The sequence below is a fragment of the Rhinolophus sinicus genome, linkage group LG09 (assembly GCF_036562045.2).
Source record: "Rhinolophus sinicus isolate RSC01 linkage group LG09, ASM3656204v1, whole genome shotgun sequence".
Taxonomy (NCBI): domain Eukaryota; kingdom Metazoa; phylum Chordata; class Mammalia; order Chiroptera; family Rhinolophidae; genus Rhinolophus; species Rhinolophus sinicus.
Genome location: NC_133758.1, coordinates 75,356,819 through 75,381,077, shown reverse-complemented (window position 1 = coordinate 75,381,077; position 24,259 = coordinate 75,356,819). Strand labels below are relative to the sequence as shown.

Genomic DNA, 24,259 nt, shown 5'->3' with positions numbered 1-24,259 from the left:
TTTGATTTTGATAAATTCAGACTTTCGAGGGGTGATATTAAGCTATGAAAGAAAATTTTAAAAATAATTTATTTGAATAGGAAAACATTTAATTCTGTATTATTAGGGTATTGCTGAATAATGCAGTAGTTAGGACTGATAAATATAAATTTAATGTGTCAACTGCAGTATGTACTTTAAAATCTGAAGAAATCATGTTCACTATAAGTATCCTGAAAACTGACATTTGATGTATTTGTTTTTTTGTTTTTTTTTGTATGTAGATGTCTAGCTGTATGAATGACAAAAATACGTAATGAGGGCTCTGAATGTATGTATGTTTACATGCGTTTGGGCAGTTCTCGATTCGTGTGCAACTAGAGATGTAAGGATATTAACCTCGTGTTGTCTTAGAAACGGTATTAGATTTCATCCATACCTTTAGGTAACATGATTCTATAAGTAATCTCTGATTCAATTTCTTCGATTTATTTTGTTTTGTTTCACTCTGAAGCAGTGCATGGTATTTAAACCAAGCGATTGCTGTCCTTGATTAGAGCCAACTATGTACCATGTTTCAATGCATTTGATGGTTGCATCTTAAAATCACTAGACAACTCTTTATTCTAAGACTGGTTGACACAAACCCTTAAGTACCAAGCAGTGTCTGTCTCATTGACAGTATCCCCCTCGTCCCCAGGAGCCTTGTTATCCTTCTTCAACCGTATCTCATTAGTCAGCTCCAATATTTTTTGATCCTTCTTTTTGAATTAGGAGTCCAGCTTTATATGGAAGTCTCAGAGGAAAGGCACGAGAATTCCCATATCTAATTTTGTCTGTAATTCTCACCCGGAGTTTTCTCTAGCTTTAAGAGAACTGTTTGTGCATAATTGTGTGTGGGTGAGGGGTGGATGTCTGGGATGTATATTAGATCTTATGTACTTTAATTTCTTCTACCAGAAATTTAGAGTGTCTATACTATATTCATGTCAGCATTCACCAGTGTGGTTTGATTGCAGGAGCACTGGGAATCTCTCATTGTAAAAATTATCCCCTCACCAAAATTATACAGTACATTAAATGTTACTGTTAGAGATATATGTTTTGTTTTGTTTTGTTACTTTGTATTATCTTATAACAATGTAAATAGTTTGGGAAAAGTGAGCACAGTTTTCTTCAGAGATTTATAGCACGGAGATTAAGTAGTGTTGTTGGAGGTAAGAGCAAAGGTTTCTTGAGAGGCAAAAATATGAGGCTTCAATCCCTCATCCTAGCATTTCAGTATCTCGATCAAATTGCTCCATCAACATTTTTTTAAAAAAATATTTTCAATGCTGAGGATTGAGAGGTAAATAAGGTAATAATAATAATGATAATGATAAGGGCAGCTAATATTTATTGTGCCATTACTAAGTCACAAACGGTGTTCTAAATACGTGTAATCTTCAACACAGCTCTGTGAGTCCATTATTATTATTCCCATTCTGCAGGTGAGGCAAATAAGGTTTAGAGAGGGGAAAGCACTTTCCCACGGTCAAATGGCTGGTCTGACACAGACGCTTGGCCTGTGAGTGGGAGGGCAGTCCATGAGAATAGCCTTTGCTCATACTGTGTACGCTCATGTACTCAGTTCTTAAGTGTCAATTATTCAGAGGGCATGACTGGCAAGATAATTTTTGTATGCATTAAAAAAAAAAAAAGCTCCATCAATTTGCAATTCTTTAAATTTGGCCTTAATTCCATATTAATTCTTATATGGCTTCCAACTTCATTTCTATGCTCTCATAGCTTCTGATTTTTATTTTTAAACTCATGTTTTATTTCCCTTTTTAAAACTTAAATGAAAGTTGTTTAGAACATTTTCAGCTATTTATCTGGGTCTGTGTTTAATGGAATATTATTATAATATATAGAAATACATATTCAACAAATTTTTGCAATTTTAATTACAAATAGTCCAATTTGTAATTAAAATAACTGTGTATTAATGGAAGAAATTGTATCGTCTTCTTCAGGTAATTACTCTAAAGTTCCTGTTAACATTTACAAATTATGAAATGTTCCCAAATTTAAAATTATAGTATTTTGACTAGTTTCAGTGAAGAGCATCTCATTATATGAGAGCTTTTAAATAAATCGGGGGCGAACAGAAGGCTTGTGGCTTTATTACAAAATAAATGGAGAGAATTGCATTCTAATTACTGTATATAAAAGAAGTATGTTAATTGTTCAAGTAAAAGAAAATAACCAAGAAGAGTAAAATAATATGCAGAAATGTTAAATAGAAGCTGTTGTCTATGTGAGATGTCTAAAGGAGATGTGCGTGTTACAGTGTTTTCATCCAGCTAAGGAAAGGACTATAATAAAATCATGTTCACTGATTCACTTTTGTTCATAAGCTTATTTGGTATTCATATTAACCCTGAAGGCTATCTAGGATCCTTAGTGTATGCATGTTCATTTCTTAGATGAAAGAACAGAAGCACAAGAAGTAGAATGATTAGTTTTAAGTCACCTGTTGGGCCAGTGATAGAGACTCTTTGCTACCAAAGTCTCTAATTGGTGGTGATGGTGGTGTTTGGTTTTGATACTACTAGGAACAGAAAAAACTTGGAATGCTTGAAAGATAAAGTTTTTACCTTATTTTCTAAATGTTATTTCTATGCAAAATCCCTACCCTGCACCCCTCCAAGAAAATCCTTCGAATATAAACATGACATTTGATCCTAGTGTCTTCTATTCCCCTTGCATTATTCTTATTTTCTTTAATAATAAAGTGGATTTCTTCTGAGCTCCTTCTATGGGCTCCACAATTTGCAGATTTCATTAAAGCAGAACAGCTGTGTTCTGGGCAGTAGCCAGGTGCTCCATCGATGGGAACTAAAGACATGAGGAGCAAGACCAGAAAGCTCGGTAATATGGGGTTAGAGAATTGACAAGGACAAGGGCCTTTTAATATTTGAACCAAATTAACTGTAGAAATAGAGGCTTATCTCCTCATCAGGGTCTACGTGTGCCTTGGGGCCTTCTGTTCTCCCATCCTCAGTGGGAGGTGGAGTCTGGTGCCTGAGACATGATTAGCGAGATTAGATTTGGTCGTCCCATCTCCCTGTATTTTATTAATCTTTCATTTGCACTGGGATTAGATGAGATTCCCTTAGCCAAATCCACTGAAAAGATTCGTTCATTTTAATATTTATGCACACTTTCTAGTCCTTAAAGTGGATTCTTTTTGTCGGTGTGCTTAATTGGATCAGTGGGTTTCTTCTTATTAACATTTTTCTTTTTAGAGATTAGGGTTGATGAATAAAATTAGTGACATCTGGCTCAGCTCATCTGTTAAATGCAACTCTTTTAATGACTACCTTATATACTATGGGATAAAATGAAGATTTGCTAGAAAGATAAAATGTTTTCTTTAGAATCACACAGTAAGTGTCGAATCATTAGAAATAACAACGTCAAAGCAAAACTCTAATATTCCATGACTGTCCAAAAACAGAACGTGGGGAAGGATATTTAATGGCACTAAAAATTAATTTTGAAATCCTTACTTTTTTCAGGTACGAGAATAGCGTGTTAGCGTTCTTGGGATGAGACAAAAATTTGTTCAATGCAAAGGGTATCAGAATGTAGCCTGAAGCATTTACATACTTTAATATCATAAAATAATATTATTTTAAAAATATATCAACTTTCACTTTGAAGTTTTCTTGTGGCTTTTTATTGACACTATTTATTGGGAATATTGCTTTTTTGCAAAGTGGATTCATTGTTTTGTGTTTATATTTGTGATTATTGTTGTCCTTGAGTAAGGTTTCTACTCCTGGGCACTATTGACATTTTGTTAATTTTTTCTTGTGGGAGCTGTTCTGTGCATTGTATGATGTTTTAGAGGATCCTTGGCCTCTACTCACCAGATGCCATATCCTCCCACCAGTCATGACAATCAAAAATGTCTCCAGACAATGCTGAATGTACCCTGGGGAGGAATATTGCTTTCAATTGAGAAACACTGTGCTACAAAGGCATAAGCGATTTTTTTTTTCAGATTTAAAATTCTAAATAATTAGAGCTACACATAAAATGAAAGCTTAGAAATAAATAGCTCATGAACACCAAGAATTTTTGAATCTGACACACACTTATTTGAGTGCTGTCTCTATAACTCTGACTTTGATTTTTGGCAAATTGTATGCCCTTTCTAGGTTTTATTTATTTTGTCAACTAACAAAGGAGATATTAGTATATTAGAATCTCACCTGAAGTGTCATTCTAAAACTTAAATAAGACAATGCATAGAAAATGTTAACATACCTGCTGGCATACAGTAAGGGCTTAATAAATATTATGGACTTTGTTAATACCATTGGCAATAGTGTAAATAATATAGGATAATTTTTATCTCAATGCAAGGCTGTGATAACAAAATGGTGTTATTGGTTAAATGGAAATAGTATAGTAAACATTTTGGCTGGCTCTCTTCCTTTAATTATTTAATTGTATCATAGTTAGCATTGTCAAAAAATAACTTTTATTTTCTGAGTATTTACTTAACGGAGTACCTATTTAAGGGAATATCTACTTGCTTACATAGCTTTACGATCTACAGGTCTTATTAAAGATTTCTCAAAGCTATTTTGTGTTTTTACAAAATATATCTTTGATACAGATTTACCACAGCTATTTTATATTTTAAGTAAATCTTAACAAATATGTCTATCTTCTTTTTTCTACATGTATCTGCTTTGTTTGAATGCCATAATTGATGTTATGAATAACTTGAAGGTTTTTTAAATAGTCATTTAGTGCCTTTAATACATGGCGAGGCCCTGAACCCTGAATAAGTCAACAAAATGTGTTCAAGCTTACAAGGGAGCAACAACGTAACACTTTATGGGTGGAAGTTTACAGAAGAAAATTTGATTCAGAACTTGTAAATGATTCTGTAGTCCATGTCAGAAGCAAGCTATAGATGTAAGTCATGTATTTTAGCAGAATTAGCAGCAAAGTGAGGTGCTTCTTTTGTTCTGTTGCAAATTAGATTTTTCTTTCTTCCCTTGAGAAGCCAGACTGAACAATAGAGTACTCTAAAAGAGAGAATCGCTGAACACCAAGGCCATGTTTTTGAAAACTATAACAATAGAGATGCATACTTGGCTTTCTGAATCAATTATCAGTGAAATCCTGTTATGCCATTCAGAATAGAGGCCCCAAAGTCAAGGTTTGCTTTTCCCAGCATTCACTGCTTTTAATAGATTTAGCCTTGGACATCCATAAAAGACTTATTTTTGAAAAATCTAATTTTCTAGCAAACACTTTTATTTCTTAAAAGTTGATAGAAAATGAGGACTAATTTGATTTGCTCCCCAGCATATGTTGTCACTTTGGCTCAAATACTCTTACAAAAATTAAAAAAAAAAAAGAAGAAAGAAAGAGAGAGAGAGAGAGAGAGAGAGAGAGAGAGAGAGAGAAAGGGAAAAAAAAGGAAGAAAGAAAGAAGAAAGAAAGGAAGGAAGAAAGGAAGGAAGGAAGGAAGGAAGGAAGGAAGGAAGGAAGGAAGGAAGGAAGGAAGGAAGGAAAGAAAATGAGGACAAATTTTGCTCTTAAAGTAGCCATAAGACACTTAGCTTAAGTTTACTAGTTACTGGCAGTAGGTTCAAGGCTAGATCACCAATGACCAGTTGCTCTTCTACAATGAAAAAAAATATCACTCATGTACTTCTAATCTCCATTCAAACAAGAAATTAGAAGTTTGTGTGAATTTATTCTGGAATTCTTGTATGAAACCCTATTTAGCTTCTAAATTATATCAGTATTTCATCAATTAAATAAAATCCTTTACATTTTGATTTCTTGTTCGGGACTTTCAAATAAAGATTGTGACTTATTGAAACATAATTTCATTTTAAAAGTGTTTATAAATATACAGTGACAAATGGAAACCTACTTATAATATGTTGAACTTTCATGAGAGTGCCACAATTATTTTTTGAGTGTTAAGTCTTTATGTGAATTGATAATACAGTTCTATAATCCAGAGTAATATTTGCTGAGAATAATTTTCCAAGCAATTTGATCTTTTTTTTTTTTTTAAATCATAGAAGGATCATGTTTTATACCTCTTATTTTAAGTACTATGGTGTTAGGAAAATAGGAGACTGAAAATACTAGCTGAGGCCAGAGAAAGGCACCTCAAGACTACATAAACTCTTTGTAATATAAAAGAAAAGATCTCCGAATAATAATTTTAACTTTTTAAACGCACTTGGCCTTTTACCTAGTTCAAGCCAGAATAGTTCATTGAAAACATCTTCCTAAATAAACTCTACTTGCAAATTTGAAAGAGACACAGAGAGAGGGAGAGAGAGAAAAAGGAAGATGTGTGTATAAATATAGTGAAAGTAGCAGGAGAAAAAAGTAGATGCAGGAAATGACATAAATTTATTTTAGCATAGCCAATATTCTGCATTAGTTTTATTATTCCATCATCTGCAGATTACCCAGTTAATACAGTGTTGTTTATCCTGAGTTATGCTGATAGCATAGAAATGGAGAAATGTTGGGCTCTGTAGGAATCCTGAATTAAGCTAGTACTTAATTTTACAAGGTGAGGAAGATAAAATATGCTCATTTCAGGATACTAAAATAATATGTTATCAGTCAAATATAATTCATTATGTGAATCAGAAAGATATAGCCAAATAATCAAGAAGGAGTTAAATAGTATTTGTATTTGTTGGTTTGCTTTGATGCTTTACATATATGTATATATATTGTTTTTTTACATTTTTAGTTGTTTTCAATATAGTTTGAGGGAAAAAAAATGTTCCTAGTTCAGTAATTTTGTTTACTTTGTAATATTGGTGTTTTAATAAAATCGAACAGAATTATTGAATTGAATAACTCTTGCTCTAAAATTCTCTGATTAAGGGCTGGAGATCCATACTCTCCTCATTGTATAAATCCCATGAAATAGAATTATTAAAGACTACGTGTGTTATTGTAGATAGCTACAACCATGCTCTCCTCTGAGGAGGTTGTACTAGTTTTGTACTCCTGTGGCCAACTTTGAATTTTGATTTATCGCTCTGGACTTTCAAATAAAGATTGCAACTAATAGAGCAATGATTGCATTCCAAAGTCTTTATTAATATACAATGACAAATGGAAGTATGTGTATCCTCACTCATTGTTCCCCACTATCAAGTTGACAAACCTTACTCAAGCGATAGGTCTACAATACCATTTTTTTTTCATTCTGGGTAAAATTTAAAATCAATTCATGTACCCGTTCTGCAAATATTTTATGTACTTTGCTCATTTGAAGATGAACAAATTTTAGGGGGAAAAAGAACATTTGGAAATCTACTTTAATAACGTCTTATCTGAAAAATAATTTTCAAGTGTATAAACTGCAAATTTTAAAACGAAGCACCATGATGATAAGAATATTTCAGAGCTTCACTTTTTTCCCAAGTATATAAAAGTATAATTCATAGTGCATCAAAGCCTAATATTTAGTCCCTGTTATCAAATAAAACTTAAGAAAAAAATTAGCAGCCTTGAAAATAAATAAACCTTTATTAAAAATAATTAGATATCAGTTGTTGCTTAATGTGAATTAAAGAGTCAAGGAAATTGAAGAGATAGAACAGATTGGACATTAATGAAGTCTATCTGAATCATAAATAAACATTATTTGTTCAGTGGAATATTACTGTTAAATTCATGAATGTTTAAAGAAAAGTACGATGTCACTCTTTCTGTAATGTTTTGTATATCACTATAAATATTCATGAATAGTGAGTATAAGTTCAGGTTATCTATGTGAATATAAATTTTCATATAACTGGTCACTTAGTATTGATTGGATCATGCTTTTGCATATGAATTCACTAGTCCCTCAGATGCACTATGAATCTGACCCAGCTCATGAATATTCACACACACACTGATCTTTCTGGAAGTAATCACATCTATAAAGATGAAAATCTTAGTTTTCAATAATGAGAAATGCATTAGGATGTTGGTCCCAGAACAATTTTACAATACCCTGTTTTCATTTTTTTGGTAAATGATAAACTTTAATATATAAATACATATACTGTACAGCTTTCTTGATAGAAGCTCTTTTTTTTTTTTTTTACCTTTCAAAAGCTTGTGCATGATTTTGTCTGCTTCCTTTATTTGCTGTGGTTACTGAAAAGAATAAAAGTTGAACAGTATGTCCAGTCTTTATCACAAGTTAATTTCCACGTTTTAGGTTTGGTGATAGATTCTCAAACGCAGAGTAGCACAATGTGCTAATCTGTTGGGGACATGGTACATAATTTACAGATAAAGACAAAAAAAAAAAAAAGACAAGAGATTGTCTGTCATGTTTTTGTGAAAATGGAAAATAATATTTTAAACCAGTTAGATATTGAATATGTTAGACATAGGATGCTATAATCATGGAGGCCCATAATTATCAATTATATACTATTTTAACCCACATTATATTCCTCCTTATAGTGCTTCTCTTTCCTTCTAATGAATGTCATAAGTTTGTAATACCTGTCTAGCGTCAGTCAGCAGTTATAAGTAGGTATCAAAATTAATGACCTGACCCTTATTATCACTACCTTTATGAACAATAGTTTTCAATTAATAATTATTAATTGAACTAACCAGAAAAAGAGAAAATTATTGTTCATAAAGGTAGTGATAAAGTCACAGCTACTTGCTGTTTCTGACACTGATACCGTCAAGCCTCTGAATGATTTTTTCTTTGTAAATGTGTATACATTTTTTTGTTGTGTAAACACACTTACTGAACTGTCATGACAGACATGTGTTTTGTTTTGTTTTTCTCAAGTCAGGTAACAGACCAGATTATGTTAGCATATCACACAGAATCATTAATAGTAAAGATAGGTGGTCATCAATCTGTGCCCTGAGGTGTCCTGTAGATTTCTTCAAAACCACTTCAAGGAGAGGAATGCCTCCTACCCCTTCTCAACCAGTAGAGCTGTTGTCTGTTTTGTATATCCGAGTCACATGAAGCAATTTTGCCCTCCAGGGGTTATCTGACAATGTCTGGGGACAGTTCTAGTGGGGTAGAGGCCAGAGACACTGCTAAACATTCTATAAAACACAGGCTAGCTCCCACAACAAAGAATTACCCAGCAGGAAATATCAAAAAGGCCACCGTCATGTAAAAATGTGTTTGAAGAAATAATTCCCTGTCTAAACTTTTGATAGCCACTGGATGAGAGTATTTTTATAGGTAAAGCAATGAAAATGCATAACATTATTTTGCAAATAAATGAAGACTGATCCAATTATTAATTATAAATTTGTATTAATTTTCCTTTTTTTTCTTTTTCTTTTTTTAGCAACAATTGTGTTAAATGAACTCAACTGGACAAGTGCCTTAGACGAGGTTTTCAAAAAAAATCGAGATGAAGACCCTTCATTGTTGTGGCAGGTGTTTGGCAGTGCCACAGGCCTGGCCCGATATTATCCAGGTAAGTGCTGGGAGATTCAATAGGCACCAGATAAAATTTAAGTAGCAGTCTTAATGTTTCTTGAGAGCACTGTTACCTTCTCCTACACTATAAGAAAAAAGATAGTTATCATGCTGTTTTTTAAAGGGAAAGAGTATTTTTCCTCACATGGCTGTATATCTACCAAAATCACTTTAAACCAAAACATGAGAAGCAGCTGGAGTGTTGGCATCTGGAATCAGGCCAGGTTACTCTGAGACCACGAGCAGGTATATCTGTGTACCTGGAGCAGGAGAGCATCCTGAATCCTAAAACAATCCTGAGATAAAGATCCAACTGCTCAGCATCGACCAAGTTGTGAGTCACATCAGAGAATTGAATAAAATTTTTGGAAACTAATTGAAATGTTTCTCTCCAGATTTCAAGTCAGTGCTTCTATATAAGAAGTGGATGCTTTTTCTTTAATCAATGAATGTGGATTTGTTAAAATGGGTATGACAGGAAATGAAATTTCAATGAAAATAGAACTTTCTTATGTGTAAGGTTGGCTGGATTAATTTTGAGGGAATCTCAGTGATGATATATAAACATTGAAGATGAATATATTTTATAAATTAAAATGAATAAACCCTTTGGTAATGTCCTTTATTCTCATGAGGGAGGATAAACAATAAATCTGTAATAAAAATGAAAAGTAATCACTAGTAAATCCTAAGAATCTGTTGAAAAGACTTTTAGTGAAATATCTGATGGTATTTTTAACTTCTCCACTTTTTAAAACAAGCTGACAAGCACAAATAAATTATTTTTTTTCTGAAAGACATGGCCTGAGTTATGGGATACATACTAAGTAATTTGACTTTAAACGGTATAGAAGAGAATTCTTCCTGAGACTTGAGTTTTTCTACACATGGTTAACAAATAGAATTAGTCAAAATACAAAACACACACACACAAAAAAAAAACACAACAACAAAAATGGGGTGAAATAGAAATTAGATAATATATACCTTTTTATGGCAATAGCAATGAATAAAAGTATGTCAACATCATCAGACTGAATAGCATTCAAATAGGTAAAGGCATAACTTATGCATGGTTGCAAATGCCAAATGGTAAGATCAGTTGATTTTTTGCAGAAATCCAGTGTGTTAGGAAAGGCCTACTTTGTATTTTCATGTTGGAAAAAATGGTGAGTTAATAAAATATTAATGTTAATATCTGGTATGGGGAAAATATCACATAGCTTTAATAGTAAAATGTTCTACTTACAGAAAAACTTCAGTTTAATGTTACCTTTCTAAAATACTCTTAAGTTATGTTACAAACATGTTAAATATATCTCATGAGGTTGAAAATTTTAATATATAACATAAGGAAAAAAAGCAACACTGGTCATGCACATAATAAGCTTGATGTAATAAACCTTAAAGTTATATATGCTCTTATAAAACATTTATAAGTATAATTTTGAAATATAAGAACTAGATACTTAATAGCCTATTTAATACACAAATGTAAGAACACCTTTATCAATAACTTACAGCATTATGTAGCTTTTAAGTCTTTTAAAATTCATTATCTCATTATAAATATCCATATGCGAACAGTTGAATGGAAAGAGGAAAAGATAAGAGAAAATTATGATAGTGATGAGAAACCAAGAGCCCAGTACCAGAGGGAAATTGATGATGCTGAGAAAGAAAGAAAGGCAAACAGAGATTGTAAGAGAGAAATAGGAAGAGGAGCAAAGGGAAGGTTGCATAAGAAAAGAGAGAGAGAACGTTGGAGTCAGGAAGTGGAAGGAAAGATAGGTTGTGCTATGAGCATTTCAACAATGACTCTTTTTACGAATGGCAGTTAACTTTTAAATGTACTGATAAAACATCTATGTTTTTATTTTAAGAGCTAATTGAGGATGGTGGGTTAAATTTTTTAAACCCTGTGCATATATTTTCAAGTGTATTGACATTTTTCCACTGTATTTTGGAAAAGATCTTATAAATGTTTAATTTCACTGAATCTATGTGGTACCCCGGAACGTTAGTTGTGAAGGCAACCCTGTTCTTCTTGCAATACCTGGCTTCTGAACAGTGGTTTGGCAGACAAATCAATTCACTGAATGTCTTACACGCTGAATTAATTTATCTGTTAGAGGAGGTTATTTAAAATGGCTTTGACTGGTATGGAATGCACTCGATGCAATTTCAATTTTAGTGAATCTGTTACTGAGTTCTGTTTATTTAATTTATTTTTTCATTATTGCTTAATATACAAAAAGCTGTTCATAATGTATAAGTTAGGGGATAAGTATACACCTGTGATACCATCACCATAATCGATGCCATAAACTTACCCATCATCTCCAAAAGTTTCCTCCCACCCTCTTATGTATTATTAAATTTTTTGTGATAAGAACACTTCACATAAGATTTACCCTTTTAGGAAATTTTAAAGCATACAATATAGTAGTGTCAATTGTAGGTGCAAGGCTATATAGAAGCTCTCTAGGACTTAATCATCTTGCATAACTGAAACTTTGTACTCTTATGTCTAAAATGTCCTCGTTTCACAATTTCCCCAGCCCCTGGCAACCACCATCACACTCGGCTTTTATGAGTTAGATTACTTTAGATTGCTCACTTAAGTGGTATCCTGTAGTGTCTGTCCTTCTGTTTCTGGCTTATTTCACCTAGCATAATGTCCTCCAGGTTCACCCATGTTGTCACAAATGGCAGATTCCTTCTTTTTTAGGCTGAATGAGTTGCTCTTTATGATAAAGACATAATAAAACCAAGTTTCTTTAGCAAAGACATTAAGACGGTATGTAATTTAAAAGTGGAACTGTCTGTTTATGCTGACATGTTTTCAACACATTTGACACTTTTTTCAAGTTTAAAGGCTTTCTAAAAATGAAGTGATTTTTAAAAATTTCTCAGTAAACCATACCCTTCTCTCTGATTTTAGCCTTTCCATTTTGATATGGGCCAAAATAACGGAGAGTAGCTCACTGCTGATTCCTGTCTGTTAAAGGCAAAGGTCAAAAATACTCTTTAAATATTATTAATTATTTTAAATCAGAGTGAAAATAGAATATATGTCACTTTTACTTAACTGGATTTTCACATGACAAGACTTGAACCTCAGGCTGGTATCTTCCTATTATCTGTGAGAAACTGGGTCGGGTCTCCTAAATTTTCTGAGTCTTAGTTGTTAAATCTGAAAAATATAAACCCTAACTCTCAGTTTATCTTCTGAGGGTTTTTGTGATCAATTAGATAATATAGTGAAAAATACTTTGAAAATGCAAAACAGTAGGCATTTTGAGAAGAGTGAGCATCAACTAGAATAATTTTGCCTCAATCCGTCTTTGTTTTCAAGTGAGAAATTGAAGAACATAATTGAGATTTTAATTAGTTAACAAGGAAGATGAAGTGGAAATGTGGAAGGAGTTCTAAGCAGATGACTAAGCAATAACATCTAGCAGTAACACGATGCTGTACAATTTGTCAGAAGATGTAGGTGTTAATCTATGACCTAAATTAAGTCACTTCTCTGTTGGATTGCCAGGTAAAGTAAAAGATGCCTAGTTAAATTTGAATATCAGATGGACAACAAATATTTTTTTAGTATAAGTATGCAATATTTGGAAAATACTTACACTAAAAAGTATTTTTTAATCAAAATTCAAATTTAACTGGGTGCCCTGTATTTATTTATTTATTTATTTATTTATTTATTTATTTATTTATTTATTTTTGCTAAATCTGTCAACCCTGTCTCTCAGGCTCTGAGTTTCTATATTTGTTAATATGGGAAAAATCAACCAACCCATTGCATCACAGAATTATTGTGTCAAAAAAAATATTGTTTCATACATTAACTCAAATGTAGAATTTTATAATTGTATTTTAATTCTTGACACTACCTTTTAAAAAAATTGCCACAATTATTGAAAATAAAGTGTTTTACAGAAACTAGAACACTCTGACTCACAATAGAATCTAAAATTTTTTCTTGTTCAGTGTTCCGATATTCCTTGGAGCAGAGCTACATGGTATATGTGAGTGGGTTAAGCAAGTATATACCCAAAGGCCAGGGTGTAAATCCCACTTCCATCACTTGATGTGGTGGTGACGTTTGGAAGACACTCAACAGACTCTAGCTGTGAAACAAGCAGGATAATAATGCTTAAATTGTAGATTTGTTAAAAGAAAAGAAGTAAATATGCTTCTTAGAAAATTGCTGACAGGTAGGAAAAGTTGGTGATGGTTGGCCACCGTCATGATTCCTATTTATTAGATTATTTAAACTACACGGAGATACTACTGGCTCCAAGTAAGGAGATGTCTACACCTGCCATAATATAAAGGCACTTCTGCTGGCTGATTCTGAATAGCAGTTTGTTTGTTTGTTTGTTTGTTTGGTAATTAGTGAGGATTTGAACTCTAACATCTATCCTTGGACTGAACATCAATAAATTGTATTTTCTTACTTAGTTGATATGTATGGGAAAAAGCTATAAACATGATTGCTGTATTTCTTTTTTCTTCTCCCCTCTTATTTTCCTCTTCTTTCTCCTCCTCCAACCCCTCCCACCTTTCTTTGTCTTTCCTCCAACTTAGTAGGTCAGTAGGCTGTGTGATAATAAACTGAACACTGTACTGAGGGAAGAGGAGTTCTTGATTCATAGTAAAACTGCTGTTGGCATAGTTGTGTATTTTGGCTGTCACGTTACATCTCTGAACATATTTCTTCACCAGTACCTTGAGAGGATTGAGGAAGGTTTCCAGGGCAGACACTAACTTTACTATCAGCTTTGTTTTGTAGGATAACATGAGTGACACTCCTGGCCATATAGTTAGCTTTACGGTGTAGCTTCAGCTTCAGCCCATGTCCAGTGACATCTTCATTGTTTATGTGCCGACTGTGAGATCACTTTAATTTACAAGTGCTTTCCTTTAAAAGCTCTTAACTGACGTATACAAATTAACTTTAAAAATATTAAAACTGCTTTCAAGAGCAATCAAGTTTGTGAATTTTCACCCATCATAAAGATGGCGGGTATAAACTACTCATTTTACCTATTAGTGTCTCCCAAAATTGTACCATTTATTTCAGTAATAGCTATTGTAAATTAGGAATTAGTGGCTCATTGAAATGCCATTGTAGGCAGCACTTACTCTTTTTAGATAATTAGTTGCATTTACCAAAAAAAGGAAAAATATCGGCTTCATCTTCATATGACATTTTCTTAATGTCTTATTAATCATTTGTTCTTTCTCTGCCCTCATTTGTTCATTTCAAAAACATGGAGATACACTAAAGGGAACTGATATATGTTGAGTTACTGTTAAATGTACCTCTGGGGACATTTCCTTGTTATATCTGCTAGGATTTTGCTAGAACAAAATACAAAAGAACCTGAGTACAAAGTATATGGAGTGGCATTTTTTATATATAGATAGCCAATTGTTTTGAGTTTTTTGACACTGTTTGAAAAATAGCCCAAATACATTTTAAATATCTAATAGCAGATGACAAGGTAGTCCAAAGAATCCTCTTTTGGTTATTTAATGAAGGGAGTATTTGAGACATTTCTAGTCAATTTGAAGAAAATGGGGTAGCAAAAGAGCCTCAACATTTTTGATGTTTGGAGACGTATTCTTTCAGTGATCAATTATCTTTCAAAAATGCCTGATTTTCCTTTTTTTTTTTCACTTTAATATTTGTGACTGGATATCCACAGATTCATCCACAAATGTGTTTAATTAGATTTGTTGATCACTGTATAAATTTTAAATGGAAGTGATTACTCTATTTTTTATGTTAATAATTATTAAAGTCCAGTATGTCAATTAGAACTGGTGTTAGCTACCAATGACAGAAAATCCGAAACAATTGTTGATTTCAGCATTATGGACGTTTGTTTCTCACTCAAGTCAAAGAATAGTATTAGTTTCATAGGCAGTGGCTGATAAGAAAGCTTCCCAAATAAGGGGTCTGCGTGCCTGTTTTAATTCTCTGCCATCTTCTGAGTGTGTTGTGTGCTTCAGGGACTACCACTGCTACTTGTGCTCTTTCTTAAGTGACAAAGAACTGTATTCCCCTGCTTTTTAAGGACACTTCTTGGAAGTCACGTGAAACCTTTCTTCTTATGTAATATTGCCCAGAATTTAGTGAACTCATGGTCAAAGTCACCTTTGAGAGAAGGCCTTGAACACAATTAAAAAGCAGGAGATGTATTAAGTAAGAAGGAGAGAAAAGATCCTGGGGACAGAGAATGTCTCTGCCTTGGTTACTCAGTGCAAGTCTGTGTATTAAAATAACAAGTTATTTCTGCTCTGCAGGACATTTCAATCTAATTAGGGAGTCAAATTTGATGTATTTTGAGATTTAGATTACAGTACAAGTCATTAAATGATGAAAACCAAATAAGTTAGACAGATTGTAGCAATTGATTTGCTTATAGGAGTTTTGAAAAAGATAAGGTAATTACAGACGAGCGTTATGGGTAAGGTTTATGAACTATGAATTGAAAATGAAGTCAATGATGAAGAAAAGGCCGCACCTTTTTAGAAGGGGAAAAGGTGCAAATTTGAAGAAAAAGAAAAAAAAAGGAAATGAACAAATATTTTTGGAGCCTAGTAAACCAGCTAATATAATAGTTTGTTACAGAAGAAGAGTTATATTGAATCAAAAAGCTTATTAGTGGCAGATTATGTGGGCTTGAATGTCAGAATAGTTTGTCTGGAATATACCACAAACATTCTAGGAAATGAAATTCTATGGCCAGTTTTTAAGGAGAAACACTTGAGAGCCTTGGCCAAAAACATACTGTTATAATGATCAGATTTGGAATTTAAAAGACCTGAACAAGGGACCAAATAGGAATTAAAAAAAACGATTCTTTGAATATGAAAAAAACATGAGGATATTAGAAACCTTATAAAAAATGAATTGATGTACTTACATGTGGCGAAATGATTACAACTGTAGTATTAGCTAACACCTGTATCACCTCACATAATTACCATTCTTTTTTGTGGTGAAAATATTTAAGATCTACTCTGTTAGTAACTTCCAAGTATATAATACCGTATTATTAACTATAAGAACTGTACTGTACATTAGATCCCCGGAACTTATTTATCTTCAAACTGGAAATTTATACCCTTTTACAACTCCCCATTTCTCCCACCCACGATCCCTTGGCAACCACCATTCCACTCTCTGTTTCTATCAGTTAGGCTCTTTTAGATTCCATATACAGAGGGTGCCAAAAAATGTATACACATTTTAAGAAAGAAAAACTGTACTAAAATTGTAATACTCAGTATATACCGATAACAAAAGATGAATACAAGTCACATTTGACTTCTGCAATGACAAGAGGTGCTCAAAGTGGTTACCATCAGCATCCAGACACTTCTGACTACAGTGAACTACTGCTTAAGCAATGTTGACCAAAGTGTCCACTTGTCTAAATCTTTTTGGCACCCCCAATATAAGTGATATCATACAATATTGTTTCCTGTCTGATTTATTTCACTTAACCCTCATATAAGTGTATCAAACCAACATGTTGCATTCCTTAAACTTATACAATGTTATATCCAAATTGTATTTCAATAAAAAAGATATAAAACTGGATGAATTTAGTGACAAACATAGGTATAAGTTATGATGACTATAATTTTTCGCTTGAGTAGATATGAGAATGTTTACTGAAAAAAACATCAGAAATATTTATATTTTTGGAGTAATATGATGAGTTTGATTCACAACAATAAAATCTGAGGTGTTGACAGGAGAGTACAGAATAGCTCTATCGACAGCTAAGAATAGGATTTAGATTCTGAATGATATTGCATTGCTATATGTATTCATCAGTTATGTTGTTTGGGGGGCACCTCTTATATAAACACAAAATACTATATTATTTTGAAGTTCTCAAATAATCCTGATTTATAGAGGTGATACTGTAGCCTTATTTTTGTTGCCCTTTTTGAATCTGTCTTTTTTTCACATGTAAGGATTGTAATAGTTTTTCACTTTGCAATTAATACATATCTGGTCATGCTTTAATTGATTAAGTGATTTATTGCTGACAGATGAGAGTATTTAAATAGGATGCTAATATGAAAATGGGAGTGGTTTATAATTTGACAGGGGGTAACACTATATATAAAATATGTAAATAAGTATTGTTAAAAAACTTTAGTTCTTTTTAACTTCTGAAAGATATCTTCCCTGTACCTTTCTCCTGCATATATTGATAAATTTCTATACCTTGTGCTGTCCATTTTTAGATACTAGAGCCATCTTTGCTAATGTAATTCATTTTATATGCTATATATTTTAAGATATAAGAATTTCAAGAAAAATTCAAAACAGTTTTGTAAAAAATTCAAAAGCTTTTTAAGCACTTCTCTCAAATACAAAAATTTAAAAAAATATGTTATTATCACCATATGTAAGAAGATTTATTGACTTACAAAACCCAGAAACTTGTTCCAGTAGAATCATATTTTTTTTGTTTTTATAAATATATCATTATTATCATGTAATTGGATTTATTTGCTTACAAAAATAGGAAACTTGTTCTCTCTGAGTTTACATTTTCTCTATGTAACATATATCTGAAATTATTTACCAGTGAATCATTCTCATCTTTTATTTCATAGAACTTGCTGTGTTGCATCTTATTTCTGAGCTACAGATAATAACTGCATATTAGCCATCTAAATGGTTAAGTCTTTGTGTACTGTTTACTTTATTGATATTCCACTTAACCACACATCTTGTCCTTGTTATCTGCTACTCCTGCTGGGCAGACAAATAACCCTTTATGTTAACTGCAGATATATTACGAGGATTATCTAGCATCTGCAGAATTAGCAGCAAATCATTTTGTAATAAGTTCTTTTATTATCATCACTATGGTGATTTATTCTGGCCAGAATATTGTGTATCGGTATGTGCATTTCTGCCATTTGTTTATCTATAAAGTAAAGAAGCATTCTGGACATATTGTAGTTGAGATATCAAAGGTACTCTCAAGCCAATACAGTGATATCATCTGAACATTGTGTCTCACTGTTCAGAAACAAAATGAAAATTCAAATATCATTTGATTAATTAAGTCAAGTCTGACCTGCAAGGAGGGAAAAACAAGGCAAAACTACTGTTTCTGAAGTAACTGAGACATCCTAAGAATTCTAATTCCAGTAAGATCATTTTGCGCCTGAGGAGCCCACAAGAGGATGAGACAGAAAAAAAATTATATATATATATATATATATGTATATATGTATTTATGTATATATGTGTATATATATGTATATATATATGTATGTATGTGTATATATATATATATATGTATATATGTATTTGTGTATATATGTGTATATATATGTATATATATATGTATGTATGTGTATATATATATATATATATATATATATATATATATAACACATTAAAATGCATTGCAAAAAGAATCTAAGAAATTTATTACAAAGTGATCTGGAGCACAACTTAGATGGTCACTTCTCTAGTAAAATTATCCAATCCGACATCGTTCTTTTACTGACATCTGGCTCCCTTACTCTGGCATTCAGATCATGCAAAGACTCTAACCCAACTTACGCCTCCACTTTTATCTTTTACTACACAGTTCAATCTTCACAGTGTACACCTATATCCCCCACCCCTTTATTTGTTTAATTTTAATTTCATTTTATTTTCTGCAACGTTCCTTTTCTTTTCATATTTATATACTTTGTTCCTAGAACCCCATCTCTGGTCATATGATTCCTATCCATCAATCAAAATAGAATACAAGCACCACTTTCAATATGAAGGCTTTCACAAAAGCGGTCTTTCTTCATCCTCTCAGAGAAGTTTGTTTTTAATTTATAACAATGGCTATCAAATCGTATATTCTTTCAGAATGTATGTTATATGTTTTCCTCTTAAAAAACAATGCACTATAAGCACCTGCAGGTGGAGATGGCTACTTGTATATATGTACGTTTCACAGTATGTAATGCAGTGCCTTGCATACAGTGAATGATAGGCGTTTGTTAAATTAAGCTGGATAAAATAAGTAAAGATCCTAGGTACTAGAGCTGACAACAAGTATCAGAGTAGAACTTCAGAGAACTCAGTTTCTAAATAAAATGAACAAAGGCAGGGGGAGCAAATGGAAAGTGCCAGGAAACATAGTTATAACTATCTAGGTGTCCAGCTGTACACCTTTCCTATCCCCCACCCCTTACCTATGCTGGTATTCTCCATGGGATTTCTGAAGTAACCATGTGAAGTGAGTTTTTAGATTCCCAGGCATTTTTATTGACTGTGTAACACCTGCCTACATCATGGGGATGGACTAGGATGGGGAAATGGTATGATGTCCTCAGCACTAGTCATAGGAATATGCTTTTAAATGATTAAAATTTAAGCATATTGTATAATAATCTATTATTGTAAGAAATCTGTAATCTATAATAAGTAGTTTTAGTGACTCAGTGATGCTGTTTTAAAATATCCACATGTGGAATGATTATTATGTGCCAACTCTAGTTTGAAGTATGTGCATTAATAATTTAATCTTACTGTGTTTCCCCGAAAATAAAACCGGGTCTTATACCATATTTCCCTGAAAATAAGACCAGGTCTTACGTTAATTTTTGCTCCAAAAGACACATTACAGCTGATGGTCCTGCTAGGTCTTATTTTCGGGGAAACACAGTATATAAATATTATATAGCAATAAGTAGTTTCCCATGACCAAAATAATATTCTAAGAAGATATAGGGATGCAGGGAAAGATAGTGAAACTGATTTCAAACACTCTGTGAAGAGTTTGCTTCCCATACATTCTCCAAGCTTTAAAACCTGACCCAGGTTTGTGTAACTGGGAGAAGTTCTGACCTATATCAGGATATTGATTCAATGACTTAAACAATGACCAACATAACAGAGATTATATATTTATTCGGGGTAATAGATAAATCAATTGGTTAGGGTAACTCTGGCCGATGAGGTTTCCAGCAATTAGGTTCTATTTGCCATTCCTTAGGTTGTTGTTTTCATCTGTATGATCAAAACTGGATCAACAGTACCACATTCACAGTTAAGAACAAAAGAAAAAGGGAAAAATTAGTAGAAGGCAAACAGCATGACCCAAAAGTTGTACATAGATCACTTCTGCTCAGATGGCTAGAATTTCATCATATGACCTCACCATGACAAGAGAGACTGACAAGTATAGTCTCTATTAGGCAGTCAATTAAAACTTGAGGGGTACTGTTACTTGAAGGAAGAAGAAAACGTGTATTTGAAGCCCTATCAAAGTCTGCCACTGGCAGTACAATTATCTCTGCACACACTTCTTCCCACAGAGAACACATTCACCTCTTTCTCATAGGTGATAACTCAAAGTCCTAATAAGTTAGTGCACCCAGCTCAGTCCAGGATCTCTGGGTCACATGCAATTCTGTGCATGTGGATACGACTTCTCCTAGTATAGCTTACAACACAGCAGACGATACTGGTTACTTTCTCTGTACTATTCCCAGCATTGCCCAAATAACTACTATGCAAGGTGGTGTCTTCTGAATGATCCCAATGAAAACTGCCAATTTATAAAAGAAAGTGGGAATTACAGAGCAATCGCTGGTCCATGGTATTTATCACAATCCGTCAGGCAAGAAATACAAGGACCTCGTCTTTGCATAAAGCGCGTCTCTTGGTTAGTCCATCTTACTGCTCCTGGTAGTGTTCTACGGTGGTACCTCTCTTGCCTATAACCCTTTCTGGCACATCTGGAGTGTGTACTTGGGCTAAATAGCTTTCATAATATGCTGTGTTGGGTACAGATGTATGGCCCCAAAATGCTGTAGGGTTTCCAACAATTACAAGATTTCTGCAGACTAGGCCTGTCGTTTCTTTGATAATGAAAACATCATCAACAACTGTCGGCTTCTCATTATTTTTCTCCAGTGCGTTTCTTGTGCAAGCAATCCTAGTCCTGAGATTTAATCTAGAAATCATTCTTAAGTCCAACATTTTTATATTTTTACCGGGTTCTGAATTTAGCCCATTCTTCTCTCTCTCTCATTGTAAAGGTGGCTTGCTTGAAGACACTGCTGAAAACAGAAAAATTGATGTTCTAAAGGCATGGACATGACTCATTTTCTAGTTGTTCATCTGTACCTGCAGCCGAGGCTGCTTGTTGCCCACCAGAGTTCTGTCCTCCCAGCCCATTGTGAGGTTTTGCTTTTATAATGGCTGCCTAGCCGGGGACTTTCGCAGGCCTCCTTTGCATCTACATTGCACCAGTAGGGTATGAGTGAAAGCAATATGTGTCACTTCAAGCCTGCAATTATTATTAGTTGGTGTGCCTTCTCCACCCTGCCTCCTGTCCTCTAGCCACTGCATATTAGTGCCCTGGGTGACCTTGGAAACCAAGTGTTGAAAAAGGCAAAAGCCCCACCAGCTATAGGTCTCTGAATTCCTGCTCAGAATAGAATCTATGCCTCTGTGGCTAATAATGTATCCCTCAGGCTCTTATATGAGTGAGAAAGTAACTTTGCTATCCTAAAAAAACAGAAAATTGGATATTGTTCTACTTACTTTGCGTTACCATAACTAATACAGAACTGTCTTTCTATATTTAGGGGATTTCCCAGATTACACATTTTACTGGGGAGGAGAGACTGTCTCCTACGTCAAAATCTGAAGAAGCTGGTTATTTGCTTTCCTAGATTCTGCAGCCCCCACTCTGTTAATGAGATTCATCCTGGACCTTGATGTAGGAGCCAGGATGTGAATTAGGGACTGGGAAGGATCCATCCTAGGATAGTAGTAGTTGGGCAGCATCACGCCAATTCTTGAAAATTTTGTGAGCTATGTAATACACATTTATTGAATTTATTCGTTAAAAATACCCACATTCATTATCTTGGCTTGTAATTCAGACTGATGACTAATACTCCATAGGAGATGACTGGGAAAACCTACAATAATGATCTATGTGACACCACTTAGACCCAGGCACTAGGACCAGGGTTCTCTGTTAAAGGCAGTTTTTAACTACGTGAAATTCACTTTTATTTTCATGTGAATAAAAATATAAAATCTTTAGAATAAGAAAAATGCATTCGAACTTGTTCATTGGAAATGAAATTAGCTGTCCTTTGAAATGATGTTTCTACCAAGAGAATCAGCCCTCAGTGCATCATTCATTATGTGCTGTATTGTTTCCTAGAAGCTGAAATGAAAAACTGATCTTCTTCTGTTATTTTTAGACCATGTTACATGGCTTTATAATCTGCATACTTTCTCAAGAATATTTCTCTAACACATATTTCAATAGTCTGACTTAAAGTACGGGGAAATACCTTTTTAAATCAGTGGTTCAATAACTGACAAAGAACACCTTAAATATCATGTGAAGTAGAATTGTAACTCAGTAGATTCAGTCAGATAGACCCACAATTCGGTTTTGATTGGGGAAACAGTCTCATAAATGATTATTATCACCCTTAACGTTGGCATTCGGAAATGAGGTGCCCACATTGTGGGCTGTCATTTTACTCCTTTCTCCTATCATCTCAAAATCTTATTGGAGAGCAAAAGGAACATCTAACCTAAGCAACATTTCACTTTTTTCAGGGATTTTAGAAGCCCCAATTTCCTCTCAAAACATATAGTTTTCATTATGCATCATTATGAAACTGATCATTTCAGGGAATTGCAGTGTATGGTTATTTTCCTTTTTACTATTTGACCTTTCACAATTCTGAGCCTATATAAATAGTGTGCCATTTAAATGCCACCATGGGATGTTTACAATAAATTAATTAGTTATATCAAAAAAGAAAGTACATTGTTTAATTTTACAATAATATAAATATCTTAAGTACAATCAAGGGTATTTCCTAATAGATATTTCAGAAGACTTCTAAGAGATTATTAATATGTTTTAAATATAAACCATTTAAGATTACAAATTAAATTAAAATTTACTGGTCTGGCTTAAACTGTAAATTATAACTCTTTTTTCCATCTTTAAAGAAAGATATAAATTTTATGGGGCATAGTAATACTTATCACAGTCAATTCCAGTTAGCAATTATAGTGCAAGCAAAAATCCTAGATGAATTCGATCTGCAAGAAATTAAAAAATCTAATTTAAATGTGACTTTCACATTCTCGTTTTATTAAATAATTTATCAAATTCATTATCTGACCACTTTCAAATCATGGTAGCCACTAATGTATTGACTAATCTCACTTCTCTCATCTCACGCACACATTTGTATCAGTTTGAGTCCAATCAGGAGAGACAAAACACGATATTTTGAACATGGAAAACAGGAAGAGTTATTGAGCAAACAAACCAGAAACAGGAAGCAAAAACCCTTTTCTCAGTCAGTGCCTTTCTTTCATGATTTGTTGACAAAGCTTAAAATTGTGCTTGTTGGTAAAAGAAACATTGTTAAAGGGCCCAGATCAATTTTCATTTCACAGCAAGATAAAAGGGTGGATTTGTTACTGAGAGTCAATAAATATATAACCAGCACAACATTGTACTGAGAGTAGGATATAATTTACTTAAAATTTTAGTTATTACTAAGACCCTAACTTGGGAAGTCAAATATTATTCAGTAGTAGTTACAAGTCTCCTGCTATGTCAATAAGAATGCTTGTTGCTTAATTCCAGTGCTAGCACAAAAAGAAAAAAAATATATATTTATTTCACTGGCTGTAAGTTTCTG

General features: G+C 33.3%; 1 protein-coding gene across 8 annotated transcripts in view; it reads left to right on the top strand.

Moving 5' to 3' along the window:
* Positions 1-24,259, top strand: part of CACNA2D1 (calcium voltage-gated channel auxiliary subunit alpha2delta 1) — a 457,790-nt gene that overhangs the window by 316,098 nt on the left and 117,433 nt on the right. For all 8 annotated transcript variants that reach the window (XM_019746897.2, XM_019746896.2, XM_019746894.2 and 5 more), the window contains exon 7: positions 9,360-9,491. In XM_019746897.2, the coding sequence (XP_019602456.1) occupies positions 9,360-9,491 (132 nt within the window). The remainder of the gene's footprint in view (positions 1-9,359; positions 9,492-24,259) is intronic.